The sequence below is a fragment of the Molossus molossus genome, unplaced genomic scaffold (genome assembly GCF_014108415.1).
Source record: "Molossus molossus isolate mMolMol1 unplaced genomic scaffold, mMolMol1.p scaffold_m16_p_11, whole genome shotgun sequence".
Taxonomy (NCBI): domain Eukaryota; kingdom Metazoa; phylum Chordata; class Mammalia; order Chiroptera; family Molossidae; genus Molossus; species Molossus molossus.
In genome coordinates this window covers 26,538,186-26,557,437 of record NW_023425346.1, presented here as the reverse complement: position 1 = coordinate 26,557,437, position 19,252 = coordinate 26,538,186, and the positions used below count along the sequence as shown (strand labels likewise).

The 19,252-nt window shown below is 35.5% G+C and overlaps 1 protein-coding gene across 4 annotated transcripts in view; it reads right to left on the bottom strand.

The window, feature by feature from the left end:
- KYNU (kynureninase) overlaps positions 1–19,252 on the bottom strand; it is a 98,315-nt gene that overhangs the window by 70,053 nt on the left and 9,010 nt on the right. For all 4 annotated transcript variants that reach the window (XM_036254661.1, XM_036254660.1, XM_036254659.1 and 1 more), the window contains exon 3: positions 2,130–2,250. In XM_036254661.1, the coding sequence (XP_036110554.1) occupies positions 2,130–2,250 (121 nt within the window). The remainder of the gene's footprint in view (positions 1–2,129; positions 2,251–19,252) is intronic.

Sequence of the window (19,252 nt, the reverse complement as noted above, 5' to 3'; positions counted from 1 at the left end):
ATCATGAGGATGAACAGGCCTGAGGGGACCTTCCATACGTTCCTACCGAAGCCCTAAAACTACCCCTTTTGTTAAGCTGGTGGGTGAACTGCACGTGTGGCTGCTCAGGGGATCACTCCTGTTGAATGCGTCTGCACACGTGAAATCAACTTTCCCCCTGTCCATCTGGAGGTTGTTCACCAACTTGGAGGCCCCCCAAAGAAAGAGCGTCAATTGATAGAATCAAAGCTTTGCTCTGAACAGAACCTTAGTTAGAAAAGGTTAGAATGGGATTCAAATCTAAATATTTAGGCGCAAATAAATAATGAATACTTTTGAGATCAAATATGGGGGATGGGAAGGAGGTCACAGGGGTGCAGTCATGGTCCTCAAATAGCACCGGCATCCATGGGCCACAGGGCCATGGTGTTGACTTGGCCACCCTCACTTAAAACAAGAAAACAAAATAAAACACAAATAAAACAAACTATCACCCTGGCCAGTTTGGCTCAGCGGTTGAGCATTGGCCTGCGGACCAGAGAGTCCCGGGTTCGGTTCCTGCTAGGGGCACATACCACACACACAAAAAAAGAAATAAATGAGTAAAACAAACTATCTACCTAAACTTTTGTTCAGAAGAACTCTTCTTTTTAATTTACTTTGCATTGCTTGAAGCACTAAAATGTACCTCCTTTCTGAATCATCTAATGAAAATTAGGTAAGAGGTTTTAAGGTTATGTAATACTCTATTGTCACAAAGTAAAATGTAAAACTAAAAGGTAACAATAGAAGGGTAAGTGTTATGACAGAGAGACTCTTTCCTTGAAAATAACCAGACAGTTCTTTAGTAAAGTAAGATGGTCATAAGGATATGACTAGGATAACCAGGCAGCATTTAAAAAAAATGTCCAGAGGATAAAAATGCACAATCTAGCTGATTGAATACCCAGAAGGCAAGGACAGTCTCTGAAGTTCAAATTCATTCAATCTAATTCTCTGCTCTCTTTTATATTAAGGCTAAAAATGAATATTAACCAGTTTTATTAACTCTGACCCTCATTTTTAAAACACTAAAACCTGCCAGTGTAAAATGCTTCCTTCCAAGTGTAGTGATACTGATTTTCCAATATATGCATCAAAGTAATGCAGGTAAGGTAATAACAAGCTTAGTAAATGATATAAAATTCTGTCGTTTCTTGTAATCAGTTGTGAACTTATTTTTAACCATTAAAATTAAGAATATTTCAGTTTTCAGTGTTATCTAATAGTTATGGAAGTAAATATTTTCACACTCAGTGTAAACTAACCTTTCCTTTTCTTTATTGTTTTTTTTTTTTTTTTTTTTGAGAGAGGAAGGGAGAGGGAGAGAGATAGATAGAAACATTGATGAGAGAGAACATTGATTGGCTGCCTCCTGCATGTCCCCCACTGGGAATCCGGCCCACAACCTGGGCATGTGCCCTGACCAAGAATCAAACTGGCGACCTCTTGGTGCATGAGTCGAAGCTCAACCACTGAGCCACACCAGCCAGAGTGTAAACTCACTTAAAGGACAGATACTATTCCCAATATGACAGACCAGTGACATAAGGAATAGAGATGGAGAAGACACCGAGTTTCTATGAGAGCCAATGTCTTGCCTTTCAAGTTCTTACATGGTTTGATTTCATCCTTCTCAATTTTTTGCTTGTGACCTTCAGGTTTAGCTCCCTCTTCATAACCACTTTTCAGATTCTAATAATTGGAAAATGTTTAAAAATATTTCTACTTTTCAAAATATTTTAAATATGTGAAAGCTTTTAAATAACATAAAAATTTTAAATAGTTAAAACAATTTTGAAAGTATTTCCAGTTTTAGCTTTATCAGTAGTTACTGGGGAACAATAAGAAGTATATAAATTATAGTGGAGTTGAAAATATGAAACTAATGAAATAGGTATCTTTAAACTGCCTATTAATGCAATGGATATTCTGGAAGGATAATCAGTGTGTTTGGAAAAGTTGGGATTAAAGAGGGTAAGCATTCAGGTATCAAATGACATGAGCTCTAAGATTTCTTCCTGATACATCTTTCCAAATATTAGACAGTCTAGTGTGATTTTTAAAATTTTTGTGAGATGTTGAATGATAGCTATTGAAAGCATACTTACATTTTGGCCCACTTATCTAGTTCTTCTTCCAGATATGTTTTAACCTTTTTTGGTTGAAGGCCAAGAGAATTTCCCAAGAAATAGATGGCATTTTCATCCTTATTCACTAATGATAAATCAACTGAAATAGAAGAAAATATACAAAATGCTTATTCAATTAATTCACATTCTTCCATTTGGCATCGTTAATCCAGCGCAAACAATTAATCTGGTCAACTTCAAGAAGGATAATAAACAACTCCAATTTCTCCCAAGGATAATATCAGGTTCTGTGAAAAATAATTGTTTCTATTTATATTTTAAAATATAACTTACACCTATAGAATCAATTATTGAGATTGCTCATATTTATTTTGCTCCATAAGAAAAATCTAAATGATCAGTTACTCCCAATCATAAATACCCAAAGGAATTAGAAAAGATTTAAAAATAGTATTTTTACAGGAAATATATTAGCCCATCTAGTCAGAGTGGAAACTTACCAGAATTTAGGTAAATACTAACTCTCCAAACTAATTGATATTGTAGACATGCCAAAATAAAGAAAAACATCTAATTGATTATATACCTGTCTCAAGTAGATATATTCAATTATTACATTTTTTTTCGTTCTACGTATCTATATACATATAATATTAAGACATATATAGGCAAAGATTGTTCTATATATCTACCTCTTACTCAAATAAATCAGAATATTAGTGATTTGTCTGTATTACAACTCTCCCCTGACTACAACAAAAGTGGTTCATTAGCAAACAAATCCACATGCCTTAACTGGAAAACCAGAAATGCCCGAGTTTATGACTGTTTTGTACTAAGTTTTCTCTTAATTTTGTGGGAAAAAAGGTACCTTCTGGCTAGTATTTCATTTGAATCATTTAGCAATATATTTGTCTTTACTTTAGACTACCTGATTAAACCTCTCCAGACTTCTTAAGACACACCATTTATTCCAACCTGATTGCTTTTATGGATACTGTGCCTCTTTTTAACTGGTACCTCTTAAGCTTGAACCAATAAAAGAGGTGTAAATATTGTTCACACATTTAAATTGGATTCATTAACAGTTCTTTGTTGACCTTGAGAACAAATATGGAAATATTGTATTTAGAATTCAGGGCTTTAAATTGGAGTATCATAGGTCAAATATCAACTAAGCACTCACGTAAGTACATATTGTGAACAGAAGCTATCCTGTGTGTGTCAGCCCCATCAGTGATCAAGGATGAGAAGGCAACCACTCAGATCTCTGTCCCCGTTGTGTTATTTTTGCTCTTTCATTGCTGATGCTTTTACAGACAAAGAGGTAGTGAGATGCTTTTATTTAGAAAGTCATTTTTAAAGTGTATTCAGTATGAGAGAAAAGCAGAGTTGTAAACTAAATGATCTTGTCTCATGCCAGCCCAAAGTATGACTCATTATGAATTAGCTTTATTTTTTTCACACTTCTGCTCTCCAAACACATTTTACTTAAGACTCATTCATCCATGTGTGATATCTCCTGCAGGTCTCATACTTGTAGGTATTGCAGATTTACCTTCTTCTCTCTCTTCTCTCCCCACCAACACTATCCTGTCCTCCTTTGTCCCCTCCTCCCCCACCTCTCTCTCTCATAACACTGCCAGAATGCCTTCTTTTATTAGATAGAATAAGTTAACAATGTGAGAAAGATAGTTGGGACCTGAGATTGAGAAGAACATTCTCTCACCTTTATACATACCTACTGTACAACTGCCCCCTACCCCATTCCCACGCCAATAACCATGAGAAACAACAGCTATTATAGCATGGTAAGGGAGGAAATACAGAACTCAAGGGACAGTAGTAAAGAATTCATGAGAGTGTTGAGACAGCTGCTGTACAAATAACACATCACATATATAAATGTTACGTTTATAATTACATGGATCAAAGTTATCTTCCTTCTCCCTTTCTCTCCCTTTTACTCCTTACTCTTTATTGCAACCTAGTAACTCTTTTCATATTTCATATATAAGGGGGAAAGGAAATAAGTTGAATACAGCATTCTCAAATTGTGATCAGCTTCTGGATTTTCTTCAATTGTAGTATTCTTTACGCGTTCCCTGAGTGTCTGGGGTTGTTCTTTATTTGTGCTAATAGGATCCCTTTGGTTAGGATGCCAATTTTCTTCTAGACGTTGGGGTCAGCCATGACTCATTGCTTCCCATCCTCAAGATTGTCATGTCAATTGTTGTTGACTGTCACATCAATCATTACTGAAAATCATCTGCTGCTCTTTTATAGCTAGAGTCCAAGTCTAAAGTCTTTTGGAAAACATCCATAAGAATGTTTGGGCTCTTGTTGAGAACATATATCTTACTGTATCAGTGCCAGTGGCTTGGCTGTTACACAGCTCAACATCTTGTGGATTCTGTCAGACAGCTTGTTTAATATGAGTTCATGGCTTTAGGACAGTTCACTTTACAAAGACATTCATCATATTTATTCCTTCTTCCAAGGTCAAGTCTGGATTGACATAAACCAGTCATTCTTGTTCTTCAAGATCTTTTCTGTCTGTTGACTGATTTTTAGCATATCAAGCTTTTGGCGTTCTTCAAAAGGTATATTTTAGAAATTATGACATTCATTGTTTCTTATTTTTGAAGTAGGAGTTGCCAATTTGGGCATGAACTTTAGCAATTTCTCAATAATCCTTTTTGTTTTTCTCTTCCACTTCAATGGACTTTTTACAAAGAACATGAAGTTTACTGCAATCTCTCCCTTTTAAAAATAAACTTCTGCTTGATTAACATGTCATTTTGATGGGTCCCCAAATCTTGATAAAGTCTTCTTTTTTCAACTCTTTTTATTTTAGTGCCTTTATTTATTTTACTTCTGAAAATCTTCCTCCTTTGTATTTGTGTCCATCTGATATGTTTGGGATGAAGATATAAATATTGAGTTTCATTTTTTTCCTCTTAATCTATCTTAATCCTGTCCATATATACTCTAAAACATCATGATCTGAGGATCCTATAAGTTTGTGTGTATTTTATTTATTTTTAGAAAAAGAGAGGAAGGAGGAGAGATATTGAGAGAGAGAGGGAGAGAGAGACATTGATTTGTTGTTCTACTTACTTATGCATTCATTGCTTGCTTCCTGTATGTGCCCTGACCAGAGAGAAAACCTGCAACCGTGGTGTATCAAGATGACACTGTAACCAATACAGCTACCTGAACAGGACCTGATTTTGTATTTAGATCAGATCATTTCCTGCATTTGTTCTGTTAGACCCAGTAGGCAGGATATCCTAGCAGTGCCTAGCCATGATCTTGTTCAAGGTAAGGCAAGGCAAAACTCTTCTGTCAAGAGCCAGAAAACAAATATTTTTGGCCTTGTTCAACATACAATCTCTGCAGCAAGGACCCATGTCTGTCACTGTAGCATAAAAACAGCCATAAGACAATTTGTCAATAAATAAATGTGGCTGTGTCTTCATAAAACTTTAGTATAGAAAATGTTTGCTGATCCTTGCCCGATCTTTCCATCATGACCTTGACATTCACCTGGAAAACACCACTAATGAAATTCTAGCACAGATTGTGCCTGCTGAAAGAGTTCATGAATTTTCTGTCAGTCAAGTCTCTATCTTCTATTCATCCTCCTTGAACTAGGGATACTGTTTCCTGCTATTGACCATCTGTGTTAGTTTGCTCGGGGTTCTGTAACCAAGTCTTACAAGTGGGATTATTAAATGACAGACTTTTATTATCTCACCATGAGGGAGGCAGTAAGGTCAAAATCAAGGTGTTGGCAGGATTTCTTTTTCTGAGGGCTGTGAGGGAAGGGTCTGTTCTAGGTTTCTCTACTTGACTTGTAAACGTCTGGCTTCATTTTCACAGATGTTCTCCCTGCATGTCTCCCTGTTTTGTCTCCAAATTTACCCTTTTTATAAATCATATTGGATTAGAGCCCACCCGAATGACCTCATTTTAAGTTGATTGTATCCATAAAGTCTCCATGTCCAATAAGGTCACATTCTATAATTCTAGACATTAAGACTTGAACACACATACCTTTATGGAACACAGTTCAACCCATAACACCCTCCTTAAAAGTTCACTTGACTGCAAATGGTCAAAAAATTCCAAGAACTCAAGTGTCAGCTTCTACAAACAGGCCTGACTTCAATTAGGCCTTATGTCTTAGAGCCATTTGGCTGGATGGTTCATATCTTGACGAAAGTTGCAATATGGTTGCTATAGAGCTCAAGATTCTGGAAATGTACATGATTGCTTCTGCGTAACAGTTCAGATGCATCAAAAATGTGTATCACTCTAAACTTTATTTGCTTATTCTTTTAGTTTATTTATATGTTCTAAGTCTAACAAAGGAACTAGTTTCATTTATGCAAGATTGATAGAAAAGCTATAAAGTAAATCGAAAGATTTTTCTTTTTACAAATTAAAGAGAAAATCCAGAAATAAGCCAATGGTTTTACAAAAAGTAAAGGTAAGTTCTAAATATATTTAAACTGACTTGTCTATGTAAAAATATATATATATATATATTTTTATCCTCACCCGAGGACATTTTAAAATTTATGTTTAGAGAAGAGTGGGAGGAAGAAAGAGAGAAAGAGAGAGAGAGAGAAACACTGATGTGAAAGAGACACATTGAGTGGTTGCCACCACATGACCCCAAACCAGGGACAAACTGCAACCGAGGTTCGTGCCCTTAGCGGGAACTGAACCCGGGACTCTCTGGTCCACGGACTGACGCCCTAACTGCTGAGCCAAACTGGCCAGGGCTATGTAAAAAATACTTTTAAAAATTAAATTGTTATTAAAAGTAACTCAAATGTTAATGATTGTCTCTGTCACATGCCAGTGTGTATCTCTGATATGTATGCCATGGGATAATATAAGCCAACATTAATTAAATGGGAATGTCAGTGTGTGAAATCAGTCTAAATATTTTCTATCAGAATTGCAGAAATTTAATTCATTCTATATTATTAATATTTATTGCAATATTACTAGTTAGATATTTTTATTAGACTAAAATACTAGTTTGGTAACATATTTTGATATATATTTTTTAAAAATCCTCACCCAAGGATATTCTTCCATTTATCTTCAGATAAAGAGGGAGGAGGAGAGAGAGAGAAACATCCATGTGAGAGAGACACATCAATTTGTTGTTGCCTCTCGCATGACCCTGATCAGGGCCAGGGACCAAGCTGCAACTGAGGTATGTGCCCTTGACTAGACTCTAACCCTTAACTCTTTGATCCGTGGGCCCACACTCTAACCACTGGGCCAAACTAGCCAGGGCAATTGATATATATTTTTTAAAGTAAATGTTTTTTAAAAATTACTTTAGCTTTAATTGAATTTTTTTTCCTTGAACTTAGAAATTTCACTTTCTGCCTGTTACACACTTTAAAAACCTAAGATACAACTTGATGTAAAGAAGCAAAACTGATTCAAAGCCTAGATCTATGATGTAAGGAAGAGTTGATTACTCAAAAGCTACTTTGTTCTGGAATTGGTTGCTGGAACTGCAAGATGTTTGTATCTTTTGCTTAAAAATATAGGAAGAGAAAAGAAAAACATCTATGTAGAAGTTAACCTCTATAATAAATGTATTAATTTATCTATTTTAAAGTAATTTATATTTAAGAGATTTTTTTCCTCCATATGTATATGAAAAAACCACGTGATATGTAGATTTACACGTATTCTTAGAGTCTTCTTTCTATTAGAAATCCTAGGCTAAAATTCCAACATTTTATGGCTGCTCACTTGATAAATCTAAACTTTTTTTTAAACTAGGGATTCTGTTCTCAATTTAATAAGAAAAAGAAGAAAACAAAACAAAAAACAAGAAAAGAAAGAAGAAGAAAAGACCCTCCTTAATGATATATAATTTTTTTGTAGATTGGTAAACATGAAATTATTGCTGATTGTATTATAATTAGTAATGGAAAGCATAAAGATTCCAGTTGTTTGTTTCATTTGTATTTTGATTATTTGGAGATTTGGTAATATCAAGATTATAAGCACCAATATGAATCTATTGGATAAGAACTAATTGTAAAATTGTTACAATCTAAATACTTGTGATACAAATGTGATTGGGTATTGGTTGTTGACAGTATTGAATTGAATTAGGCAATTTGGAATACTTATAAACTAGAATTGATGCTTATGTCCATTTTCAGAGACCATAGTCCTCTGAAAAACTAGGTCAAAATTTTATCGGTAGGCAAATAATGTCCAGAAGCAATCCACTGGTCCCAGAACCTGTCACTTTTCTTATATGCATCTCACAATTCCTAAGGACCAAGTCTGCGTTTGGTGACTAGAACGAAAAACTAGCTTACTAATATATTCTTCTTTCTTAAAAAAAAATATTTTAAAATAAGTGTTTCTTCTTTTTTAGCATAATTTAGATTTAATAAGTTATTTTTCTTTAAGCACTTTTTTTTTTTTTTGTCTTTTATACTTCAGGGAAGTCAAAGACATAACTTCATATGGAGAAGCACACTTCACTCTGACACACTAAATGTAAATAACATGCATTGAGTAGCAATTTAGAATCTGAGAAGTCTAAAAAGTAAATGCCAATAGGTTTATAAGAGAAGAAAACAGAATTTGAAATACCACCAAACAGGCATTGAGTTTTGAATTTTGTTTCCACCTCTGAGAAATCTCTCCTGTTTTGGTTTCAAAGACAGTCACAAACCCAAATTATGTATTATAGCGACTGTACAAGCTGCAGGAGAAACCCAGTGTTCCCATTTTTTGGCCCTTAGAAAATTACTAAGGGCGAAATAAAAGAGAGTGGGAAAAATACTCTAGTGTTTAGGATTTTTTTTCTTTTCTATCATTTATTTCTGCGATCCTTCATGGTGCCCACCAGCCAATCCGGTGACAGTGGTGGCAGTTACAACAACAGCAGCTGCACCTGTACACAAATAATTGAGCAAGAACGCACTTCTCTCTAACCGAAGGAAGGATGGTTCTAAGAACATGCGATCATTCTGGTTGCTTTTGTTCTCTGCCCGTTGCCTCACCAGAAGCAAGTATAGTCATAAAAAGTGCACAACAAAATGTGTAAATTATAGTTTTAATTTTCTGGCCAGAGGAAAATGGAAGTGGGCCTCTGGGAACAGGAAAGTTTTAGGCCTATTGCAAAGAGAAAGCTTAGGAAAACGATAATATAAAATTGTACATAAACTCCCAAGTTCACCCCCAAACTGTGCCTGAGTGTACTTAACCCAAAACAGCATAAGAAAACTTTGAGAATTGATCCTAGATTTCAAATTGGAGTCTAAGTGGTATATGTGCATGACAGATCCTTGAAAACTAAACTTATCTGGGTAGACTGTGTGCTAAAATAAACCAAAGGAAATCAACAAAACAACATTCACCATAGGATTTAAAAAGACACAATGTTTCATATGATAATATTCAAAATTTGTAGGATAAAATCCAAAATTATTCAATCTAAGAACCAGAACAATCTCAACATCTCCGACAGGAAAAGAATCAATGAACACCAACTCTAAATTAACATAGCTTTTGAAATAATCAGATAAAGATTTTAAGTTGCTATTGTAATCCTAATGTATCATGTAAGAGAAGTTAATGATTAAAATGAATGAAAAGACAGAAAGTTTCAACAGAGAAGTACAATATTTTTAAAAGAAACAAGTGGAAAGTTTATAACTAAAAAATATAATTAATAAAAAATTTAATTATTCCAAGGACTCAAGATCAGAATGAAGACAGCAGGGAAAAGAGTCAATGAACTTGTAGACACATCAGTAGAAATGATCCAATCTCTACATCATAGAAAGAAAAAAGAGATGATATGAAAATGAACATGATATGTAGGCCAATATCAAAAGGCATAACATTTGAATTGCTGGAATATCAGAGGGAAAGAAGAAAGAGTGAGGTGCAATAAAATTTTAAGAAACAATAATTAAAAACTCTTTAAATTTGTCAAATGATTTAAACTTGCACATTCAAAAATCTCAGTGAACTCCAGGAAGGATGAAGTCAAATGAATGCATGCTAGCTACATTGTAATCAAACAGCTGTAAATAAAGACCCCCCAAAAAATAATTTCTTAAAGCAACCAAAGAATAATAGCTATGACCTATGAGGAATAAAAAATTCTAATGTCTACACATTTCTTTTTGTTTTTTTAATCTCACCCAAGGATATGTTTTTATTGATTTTTTTTTTTTTTTTTTGATAGAAAGGAAGGGGTTGGGGAGAGAGAGAGAGAGGGAGGGAGACTTCAATGTGCGAGAGAAACATCAATCAGTCGCCTCCCTTATACACCCTGACCAGAGATTGAACCTACAACCTTTGGGTACATGGACGATGCTCCAACAAGTTGTGCCACCCAGACAGGGCAAGGACTAAACATTTCTTATCAAACACTATGGCAGCAAGAAAGAAATAAAATAAAAATTTTAGAAAGTCTCTGAAAGAACATAATTGTCAGTACAGAATTCTATATTGAACAAAAATATACTCCAGGAATGAAAGCATAATAAAAAACATTCTTAGATTTAAAATAAATAAATAAATAAAACTAAGAAAATTCTAGCCAGTAGATCTGTTTAAAAAAAAAAAAAAATGCTCAAGGAAATTCTTTAGGGTGTAGAAAAATAATACTAGAGAGAAATTTGGACTTTAGGAATAAAGGGAAAGCAACAGAAATAGCAAATATCTAGGTAAGTGTTAGCATTCTTCTCTTCTTTAATATTTTAAAATATGTACAATACACAGTTTTAAATTAAAAAATAAACTAATCTGATTGGGTTTTTAGTGTCTGTAATGTATATGACAACTACAGGATAGAGAAAGGTAAAGAGAACCAACTATATAATTATATAGTAGTAAAGTTTTTACAACCTATTTGAAGTGATAAAGTAATTCTTCTAACCTGATTTAAAAGTTTTATTTATATTTAATGTATACTAATAATTATTATTTAATATATATTTTATATTACATACATAATTTCTAGAGCAATCATGAAAACAAACAAAAAACTGTACAAAAAGATATAAAAAACTTGAAATATAACTTGTTATACCAAGAAATAAAAACAAAAACCCCAAAACAAAACAATGATTTAAAAGTAAGACAAAAAAAGGGAGAAAAATAAAAAACTGATATACAGAAAATAAATAAAAAGTTGTAGACCTACATTTAAACATATCAATAATAATATTAAACATAAATGATCTAAATGCAATAATTAAAAGATAATGATTGCCAGGATAAATTAAAAGTGACCCAACTATACATTGTCTGTAAGCATTCTGTCTGTCCTTAATTGTCATGATATAGGTAGGAATAACATAAAAGGGTAGAGAAAGACATGCTATGCAAACACTGACCAAAATGAAACTTGATGAGTATATTAATATCAGACAAAGTAGACTGCAGAGGAAGCAGGGATAAAGTAAAACATTACATGATAATAAATATGTCAATTCAAGAAGAAGATATAACAATCCCAAATGTGAATGCATCTAACCACAGAGTCCCAACACATACAAAGCAAAAACTGAAAAACTTAAAAGGAGAAATGAAAAAATCTACACAGTTATTGTTGAAGACTTCATTGCCCCTCTCTTAATAATTAATATAATAAGTAAATAGAAAATCAGTAAGGACATATAACCAAAAGACACCATCAAGCAAATTAGTGTAGTTGATATAGTTGATATTTATTAAACACCCTAGCAAACAACAGAGTAAACATTCTTTTAAATGTACATAAAGACTTCACCAAGATAGACCATTATCCTGGGTCATAAAAACCTGAGCAAATATTAAAAAATTGAAAGCATACATTGAATGTTCTGTGACCATATATAATTAAAATAGAAATCAGTAATAAAAAGAAGACTGAAAAATATCAAAACACTTGAAAATTAAACAACACACTTCTAAATAAAACATGGGTCAAAGAAGCCTTTGAAACTTAAGTTTAGATAAGGAGTTCTGTGATATGTCACCAAAAGTACAATCCATAAAAGAAAAAATTAATATATTATGGCATCCTCAAAATAAAAAACTTCTGCTCTGTGAAAGATACCATTATGAGAATTGAAAGATAAGCCACGGACTTGGAGAAAATATTTTTGTATCACTTATTCAACAAATGATTTGTGTACTGAATATATAAAGAACTCAGAGAAATCAAGAACACAATTTTAAAATGATTAAAATATTTGAACATTTTATTTATTTATTTGTTTTAATTTCTGTTTTCTTTATTGATTTTAGAGAACGAGGAAGTGAGAGGGAGAGAGAGAGAGAAACATCGATGAGAGAGAACATCAATTGGCCGCCTCCTGCATGCCCCACCCTGGGGATCAGGCATGTGCCCTGACCAGGAATCAAAACAGTGACCTCTTGGTGCACGGGTCCACGCTCAACCGCTGAGCCACACCAGCCAGACGTGAGCAGACATTTAAAAAAAATATGTGGATACTACACAAGCTCATGAATGCTTAAGTTCATTAGCCATTAGGGAAATGTATATAAATACTAAAATAAGATATTACTACACACATTAAAATGACTAAAAGAAAAAAGATGACAATATAAACTGCTAGCAATAAGGAGGAACAGTAGACACACATTGCTGATAGCAATGCAAAATGGTATTCTGGAAAAACAGTCTGACAGTTCCTTATAAAGGTAAAAATACATTTGCAGTATGATTCCACGATCAACTTAAAGTGTGCTGGACCAGGGGTTGACAAATCATGTTTTTTGTGCCAATTCCAGCTCATGGTTCCTTTCTGTATAGCTGTAAGCTAACAATTTTTTTTGTTTTCTTTCTTTCTTTTTCTTTTTTTATTGTTTTACATTTATAAGTGGAAGAAGGAGGAAAAAGAAAGAAGATGAGAAAGTGTATATGTAGCCCACCAAGATTAAAATATTTACTATCTTACCTTTCACATGCACAAACTAAGTTTGATAAAACTTCACATTCACACAAATACTGTACATGATTGTGTATAGTAGTTATTTATAAACACCCAAACTGGACACAACTCAAATGTCCTTTGAAAAGTCAAATCAGATGTTTCTTGGGCAGACTGCACCAACTCAGTCATCTTAATTTAACTTATTGCCAATCTTTTTGAAGAATAAACAGTCACTGCCTTTATAAACTGTTGTGTAAAAATATACCCCTGATTCTCATTCCATGTTTTGGTTTAACTGCTCCTGATTTGCAAACTGTCTTTATGCTGTGTGTACAATAGATTGCTATTAATCAGTATTTCAGTGGAGCATTGGTTTTACTTTGGCTCTTTCTGAACCTTTGATATTCTTAGCATCAGACGTGGGATGCAAAGAAGACAAACCCCCAGAACGCTGAGGCCAGTGGGAACGGGTGCTGGTACCCACAGAGCCTCTGCGCTCACTCACTGCATTCTCACAGACCAGAGCTGTGAGTGAGTCTCTGCTGCGTCTGGGCTTTGCTGTCCTGGCATCCTGAGCTCTCCAACTTTAGTATGCACACTTACTCTCTATTTCTGTTCATTTCTTTCTGTTCTGTTTCTCCTTCTGTGTCCTTGTTAAAGCTTTGTGGTAAAGCATTTATCTTGTTTAAAAAGGTGAAAACAGCCTGGCCAGTGTGGCTCAGTGGTGGAGCATCGACCCATGCACCAAGAGTCACTGGTTGGGTTCCCAGTCAGGGCACATGTCTAGGTTGTGGGCCAGATCCCCAGTGAGGGGCATGCAGGAGGCGGCCAATCGATGTTCTCTCTCATCGATGTTTCTGTCTCTCTCTCCCTCTTCCTTCCTCTCTCTCTGAAAGCAGTAAAGAAATGAAAAAATGTGAAAACTCACGAATGTTGTTATTTTGAAACAGTTGTTGGAAAAGAAAGTTAAGATGTTTTAGGGAAGCCAAAGGCAAGATAGGTTCCATCTGGTCCTTGTCCAGGATCTTGCTCTTTTCTGAAACAATGGGGCATCTTTTGGATAATTTGGAATTGTAATGGTCATTCTGGAGAAACTTTGTTTTAGATAAGTCCACCTTAAGGGGCTTCCTTTATTTATTTATTTTTATCCTCACCCAAGGATATTTTTCCATTTTGTTCAGATACAGTGGAGGGGAGAGAGGAAGAGAGAGAGAGAAACAGCGAAGTGAAAGGAACACATCGAGTGGCTGCCTTCTGCATGATGCAATCAGGGTGGAGGACAAACTGCAACCAAGGTACATGCCCTTAGTCGGAACTGAACCCAGGTCTCTCTGGATCGCAGGCTGACGCTCTAACCACTGAGCCAAACCGGCCAGGGCTAAGGGGATTCCTTTAAAAGAGAGAATCTCATACCTCTTGGGGACAATGTGATACATTCTTTACTTGGTATAAAGAACTTCCAAAAGACAAAATGATTCCCAAACCAGCTTTAAAAGGATACTTACAGCATCCAAATAAAAATCTCTGTAGCCCTGTTCTGTTTGACTCAGTGGTTAGAGCGTCTGCCCTTGGACCAATGAGTCACAGGTTCAATTCCAGTCAAGGGCATGTACATCGGTTGTGGTTCATCCCAGCCCTGGTCGGGTCATGCAGGAGGTCGGGTCATGCTGGAAGCAACCGTTTGGTGTGTCTCTCTCACATCAATGTTCTCTCTCTCTCTATTTCTCCCTCCCACTCTATCTGATGATAAATGAAAAAAATATCCTTGGGTGAGGAATAAAAAAAAAATAATAATAATCCTTGTAAAAGATTTCAGTCATTTGAGCAAATAACCTTAATTTAGTCCATCTAACAGAAACACAATTTGGATACAACTGCTCTTTTGAATTTTGTACCTGAGACATAGCTAATTTTTTTTTTTTATTAAACTAATATTTCTGTTGGTGTCTGTATGTCTATGTATGTGTATGTATGTATGTTATAGATACATGATATTTTCCTACCTATGGATGGTATTACCAAATATAATTTATAAAGAGCACTATTCAATTATTTTAAGGCCAAACAAGAACTATATAAACTAAATATACTCTTGGAAATAGAGTCTCTTTGTCTCTCTCTTTCTTTTTGGCTGTGGTCTTCAGAACAGCGCTGAACATGAGCGCAACACTAGCTGAGTAAAAATAATGTTTACTTTTTCTCTAATAAGTTCTCAGAAACCATCTAGGAATAGAGGGAAACTTATTTTTACAAATCTATTAAAACTGTCTATTAGAAATCTAGAGCAAACTTAATATTTAATGGCAAAATATCAGAAAACTACATGCTGTACCTATAGCCTTTCCTGAGTATTTTTCTAACACCTACTTTGGGAGTTGTGATACTTTCATTCATCCAAAACTTGTTTATGTTCTTTCTCATTATTCAGAGTTGCGGAAGAACATTTGTTCTTGGTATTATGCTAGTCTCTTGCAAAAATTTGAGATGCAATATAATTTTTAGATGGCTTGGACAGTTTTAAACCTTGGACAGTTTTAATAAACCACTGTTGATGTATTCTTACCTTGACCATAAAAAAAGAAAATTTCAACACCAGCTGCCCTGAGTCTGATGCTCTTGTGCAGTACAAACTGAAGTGGCCACTGAGCTCATCTTCACCTGTGTCCACGGGGCTCCTTCTCTGCCGTGCTTCCTTCCCAGACGACCTGGGTAAAATGACCCTTCGCCCACCCTCCCACTGCCCCCAGGCCACGTGGAGCACTACCTGAGAGTAGAGGATATATTACTTACTGTTTGTAAGTGTGTTTATTATCTGTCTCCTTATACCACAGTAAAGGTTCGGATATGTGATAATCTTGTTCTTTAGTTCACTGATAAACTGTTCTGAAAATAGTTCCCTGAACAGAGAAGTGTCTCAAAAATATGTGTTGAAAGGATGAGCCCTCAGAGAGTAATAAGTGCCTAGAGTGAGAATAAGAATCAATTGATCTAACTCTTTATGACACCATCCTAAATGATCTAGAACAGACTTTCCTCAGAGTCTCTGATTTAGTAATTCAGGTGTGGGATCCAAGAACTTGCAAGTTCTGGCAAATTCCCTGGTGAGTCTCATGCAGCTAGCTTGTCAAGAGACCACACACTTTGACAATACCTAATTTATAAAAACTTTTGGGGTTAACAAGGTACATTTTTGTGTTATTCAAAATTGTAATTTTAAATAACAAATATTGTTTAAATTATTTTTTTTCTTGAATATTCATTTAAGTTTTGATTTAGGACTTAAATTTTTATTTTTAAATAAAAATACTATGTCTTATAGCCAGGGATGCAAGGGCTTGGTTATCTTTGTTGGAATAGTGTTTCTCCTCTATTGGGAGAAGTTACTCTGTACGTTAGGGACTGGGAGGCAGGACGTTGAAATCTAAGAAGGTAAACATTTTTTTCTCAGAACAAAGCTAGCTATCAATCACCACCAGACCATTATTGTGGCTAGAATTACAGAAACGGTGTATAGAAGTTCATTTTCTATTCATTTTCATGGATAATACCACTCTGGTTAATAGCTGGTTCTAAATATAATGGTTAAATTTTCAAGGTCTTTGTTCTTTATGCGAATTCCTCAAGCAGGGTGGCTATAAACGATGTAAATCCCACATTTTCCTTAGAATGCGTCTGACTGCCAGGAATTGGGGTCAGTAATGACAGCAACACTGTAGCAACTGAGGTCCATTCTGTAGGTCTGTGTGTAATATTTCTGTTTGTTAATCTGTAAGTTCAGACAAAATTTTAAGTTGTGTGTACATATCTCCTATTGTAATCTGAAGAGGCCCCAGAAAGGCAATACTTTACTCAGCTTTTCAAGCACGATGCATTCTCTAATTTGGTTCTGAGAACTTGAATCTATCAGTGGAAAGGTGGGATCATGCTCTTTTGAATCTTGTGATTTGATGTTTTCTTCATTTAAAACACATTATCCTCTGTAAAACCCTCTGATCCTTAAGTATGCTATTTCCATTTCTTTTTTCAAGTTCTCATACTTTGGCAGTGGTTTAATGGCAGTATCTGAGGCCCTAAAAGGCAAAGACTCGTCGAAGCTGTCCTGAGAGTCCCACAAGGCAGGAGACCGACTACCCGGGTCAGAGTTTATACCATCTTCACCAAGTTCTTCTTTAACCAGAGGGCTAAAGAGGGTTTCTGACACACAGAAGCAGAATCCTGGACATGCAAAAACCTCAAAGTTGCTTCTGTCTTCCATTCACCTAAAGAATCCTCAGACATTTCAGTAAGGTTGCCTTTGCAACTGCAGGATACAGGTGTATTGAGTTAGAAGCTGACCTAGAAACTTGGTTGGATTTGGCAACTTTCCTCTTGAAATACTCAGCACTTTTATTACTGATGCCTACTAGAGTTACTTCTGAACTATTGTATTTTTTTTCCCAGAAATTTCTGAAACTTCTGATTTTTCTCCCAGAGGACTATTTGAAGAAATCTGAGTATTTTTACTTTCTCTAAAGGAAGTTCACAAACGGCAGCTTTCTCCCGACTGTCTAATCTGCAGTCGCCTAACTGCTCAGTAACATCGAGTACCATCTGGTCTTTGTCTGCTTGCTTGACGGTGGCTTTTTGACCAGCATTCTTTTTCATGATGCTTTTTTCTTGTGCAGCTGTGGCTTGATACCCCACTGCATTTGGTCTGTTTCTCAGTAGTATGGAGAAAACAAAGTCTTGCTCATTATCACTGCTGCTATAACTATGAGTAGCAGAAGAAGTAGATGTGTACTGTTTTTCAAAATGGCCAGGATTGACAATGTCTGATTTTTTTAAAAATTGTTTTTCTTTATTGATTTTAGAGAGAGAGGAAGGGAGAGGGAGAGAGAAATCGAAATATCAATGAGAGAGACCATCGACTGGCCACCTCCTGCATGCCCTCCATGGGAATTGGCCCCACTACCTGGGCATTTGCCCTGACCAGGAATCAAACTGGTGACCTGTTGGTGCATGGGTCAATGCTAAACCACTGAGCCACGCTGCCAGACAATATCTGATGTTTTAACGGCCTTACTGCATAACTGTACTTGTTCTCTAGAATGGCCACTTAGTACTTCCTGTAGCAGCTGAAAATCATGATAACTTTCTTCTTCTGAGACCCATACTGGAGTTTTAGGAATTTGAGCTTCTAAAAACCTAGATGCTTTATAACAAAAATTACTGCAAAAACACTTTTTTTACCCCCAGTAATATCGTAGACTATATTGGTTTTGGTAGAAACTTTATATTTCTGCTTTGATACAATTCCTAGCTTCTTGTGACATCAGGGATAACCACAGAGCTTGATGATAGAATGTTCATTCACAACATCGCTGCAGGAGCAGGTGTGATAAGCTTGCCATACTCCCTTGAGAATCCTTCGGCAACATTCTCTTGTAGAAGCTGTTCAACAATATGTAGAGCTGTTCTCTCAAATTCAGTCTCCTTTCTCTCAGTGTCTTCTAGTTCTGCTTTCCTTTTAGATGCATCTTCTTGTGTCAAGGTACTTGTCTGTTTAGTACCTACAGCATTTCACCTGGGGAGCCTCCTCAGATGGCCAGGACCCACCCACGGGTCTCCCTTGAGGCTCTGCTGCTCCAAGTGTAGCTCAAGGCTGGGAGGCAGGGGCGGGGCCCGGAGAGACCAAATTCAATATTGAATCAATTCATCTTCTTTCCCTTTATATCTTTTTTATGAATAAGCAATAGCTTATCCCAGATTGTAATGTCTTAGTTATTTTCTATTGGGTATCTGAGAAAAATGTTTTACCTATCGTCAGGATGATAGAGTTAATTCTTTAGTATAATGAAATGTTTATATGTACAATGCTGTCTTTACCTGGGTTCTGATTAACTTATTTCAAAGCTCAGTAGAAGGGTCCTGTGTTGATCTGGTATTAACAATTCCTATTCAAGTTAAAAATCTGCAGTAAAACTTCAAACAAACTAACATCCTGGCTCTATTTTAAGCTCACCTTATATAATCTAAGTCTCATGCTCTGTAAGCCCTTAAACATTTTTGAGCAACATGTGTCTTTTCCACATGGAGAAATTGTGGCTCTGAAGGCTACTTGCTTCTCAAAATTCATCCAACGATAGAGTTAGAGCCAGAATTCACAGTAATCTCTGACAAATATTGTGGCCTGGTTAGTTGTTA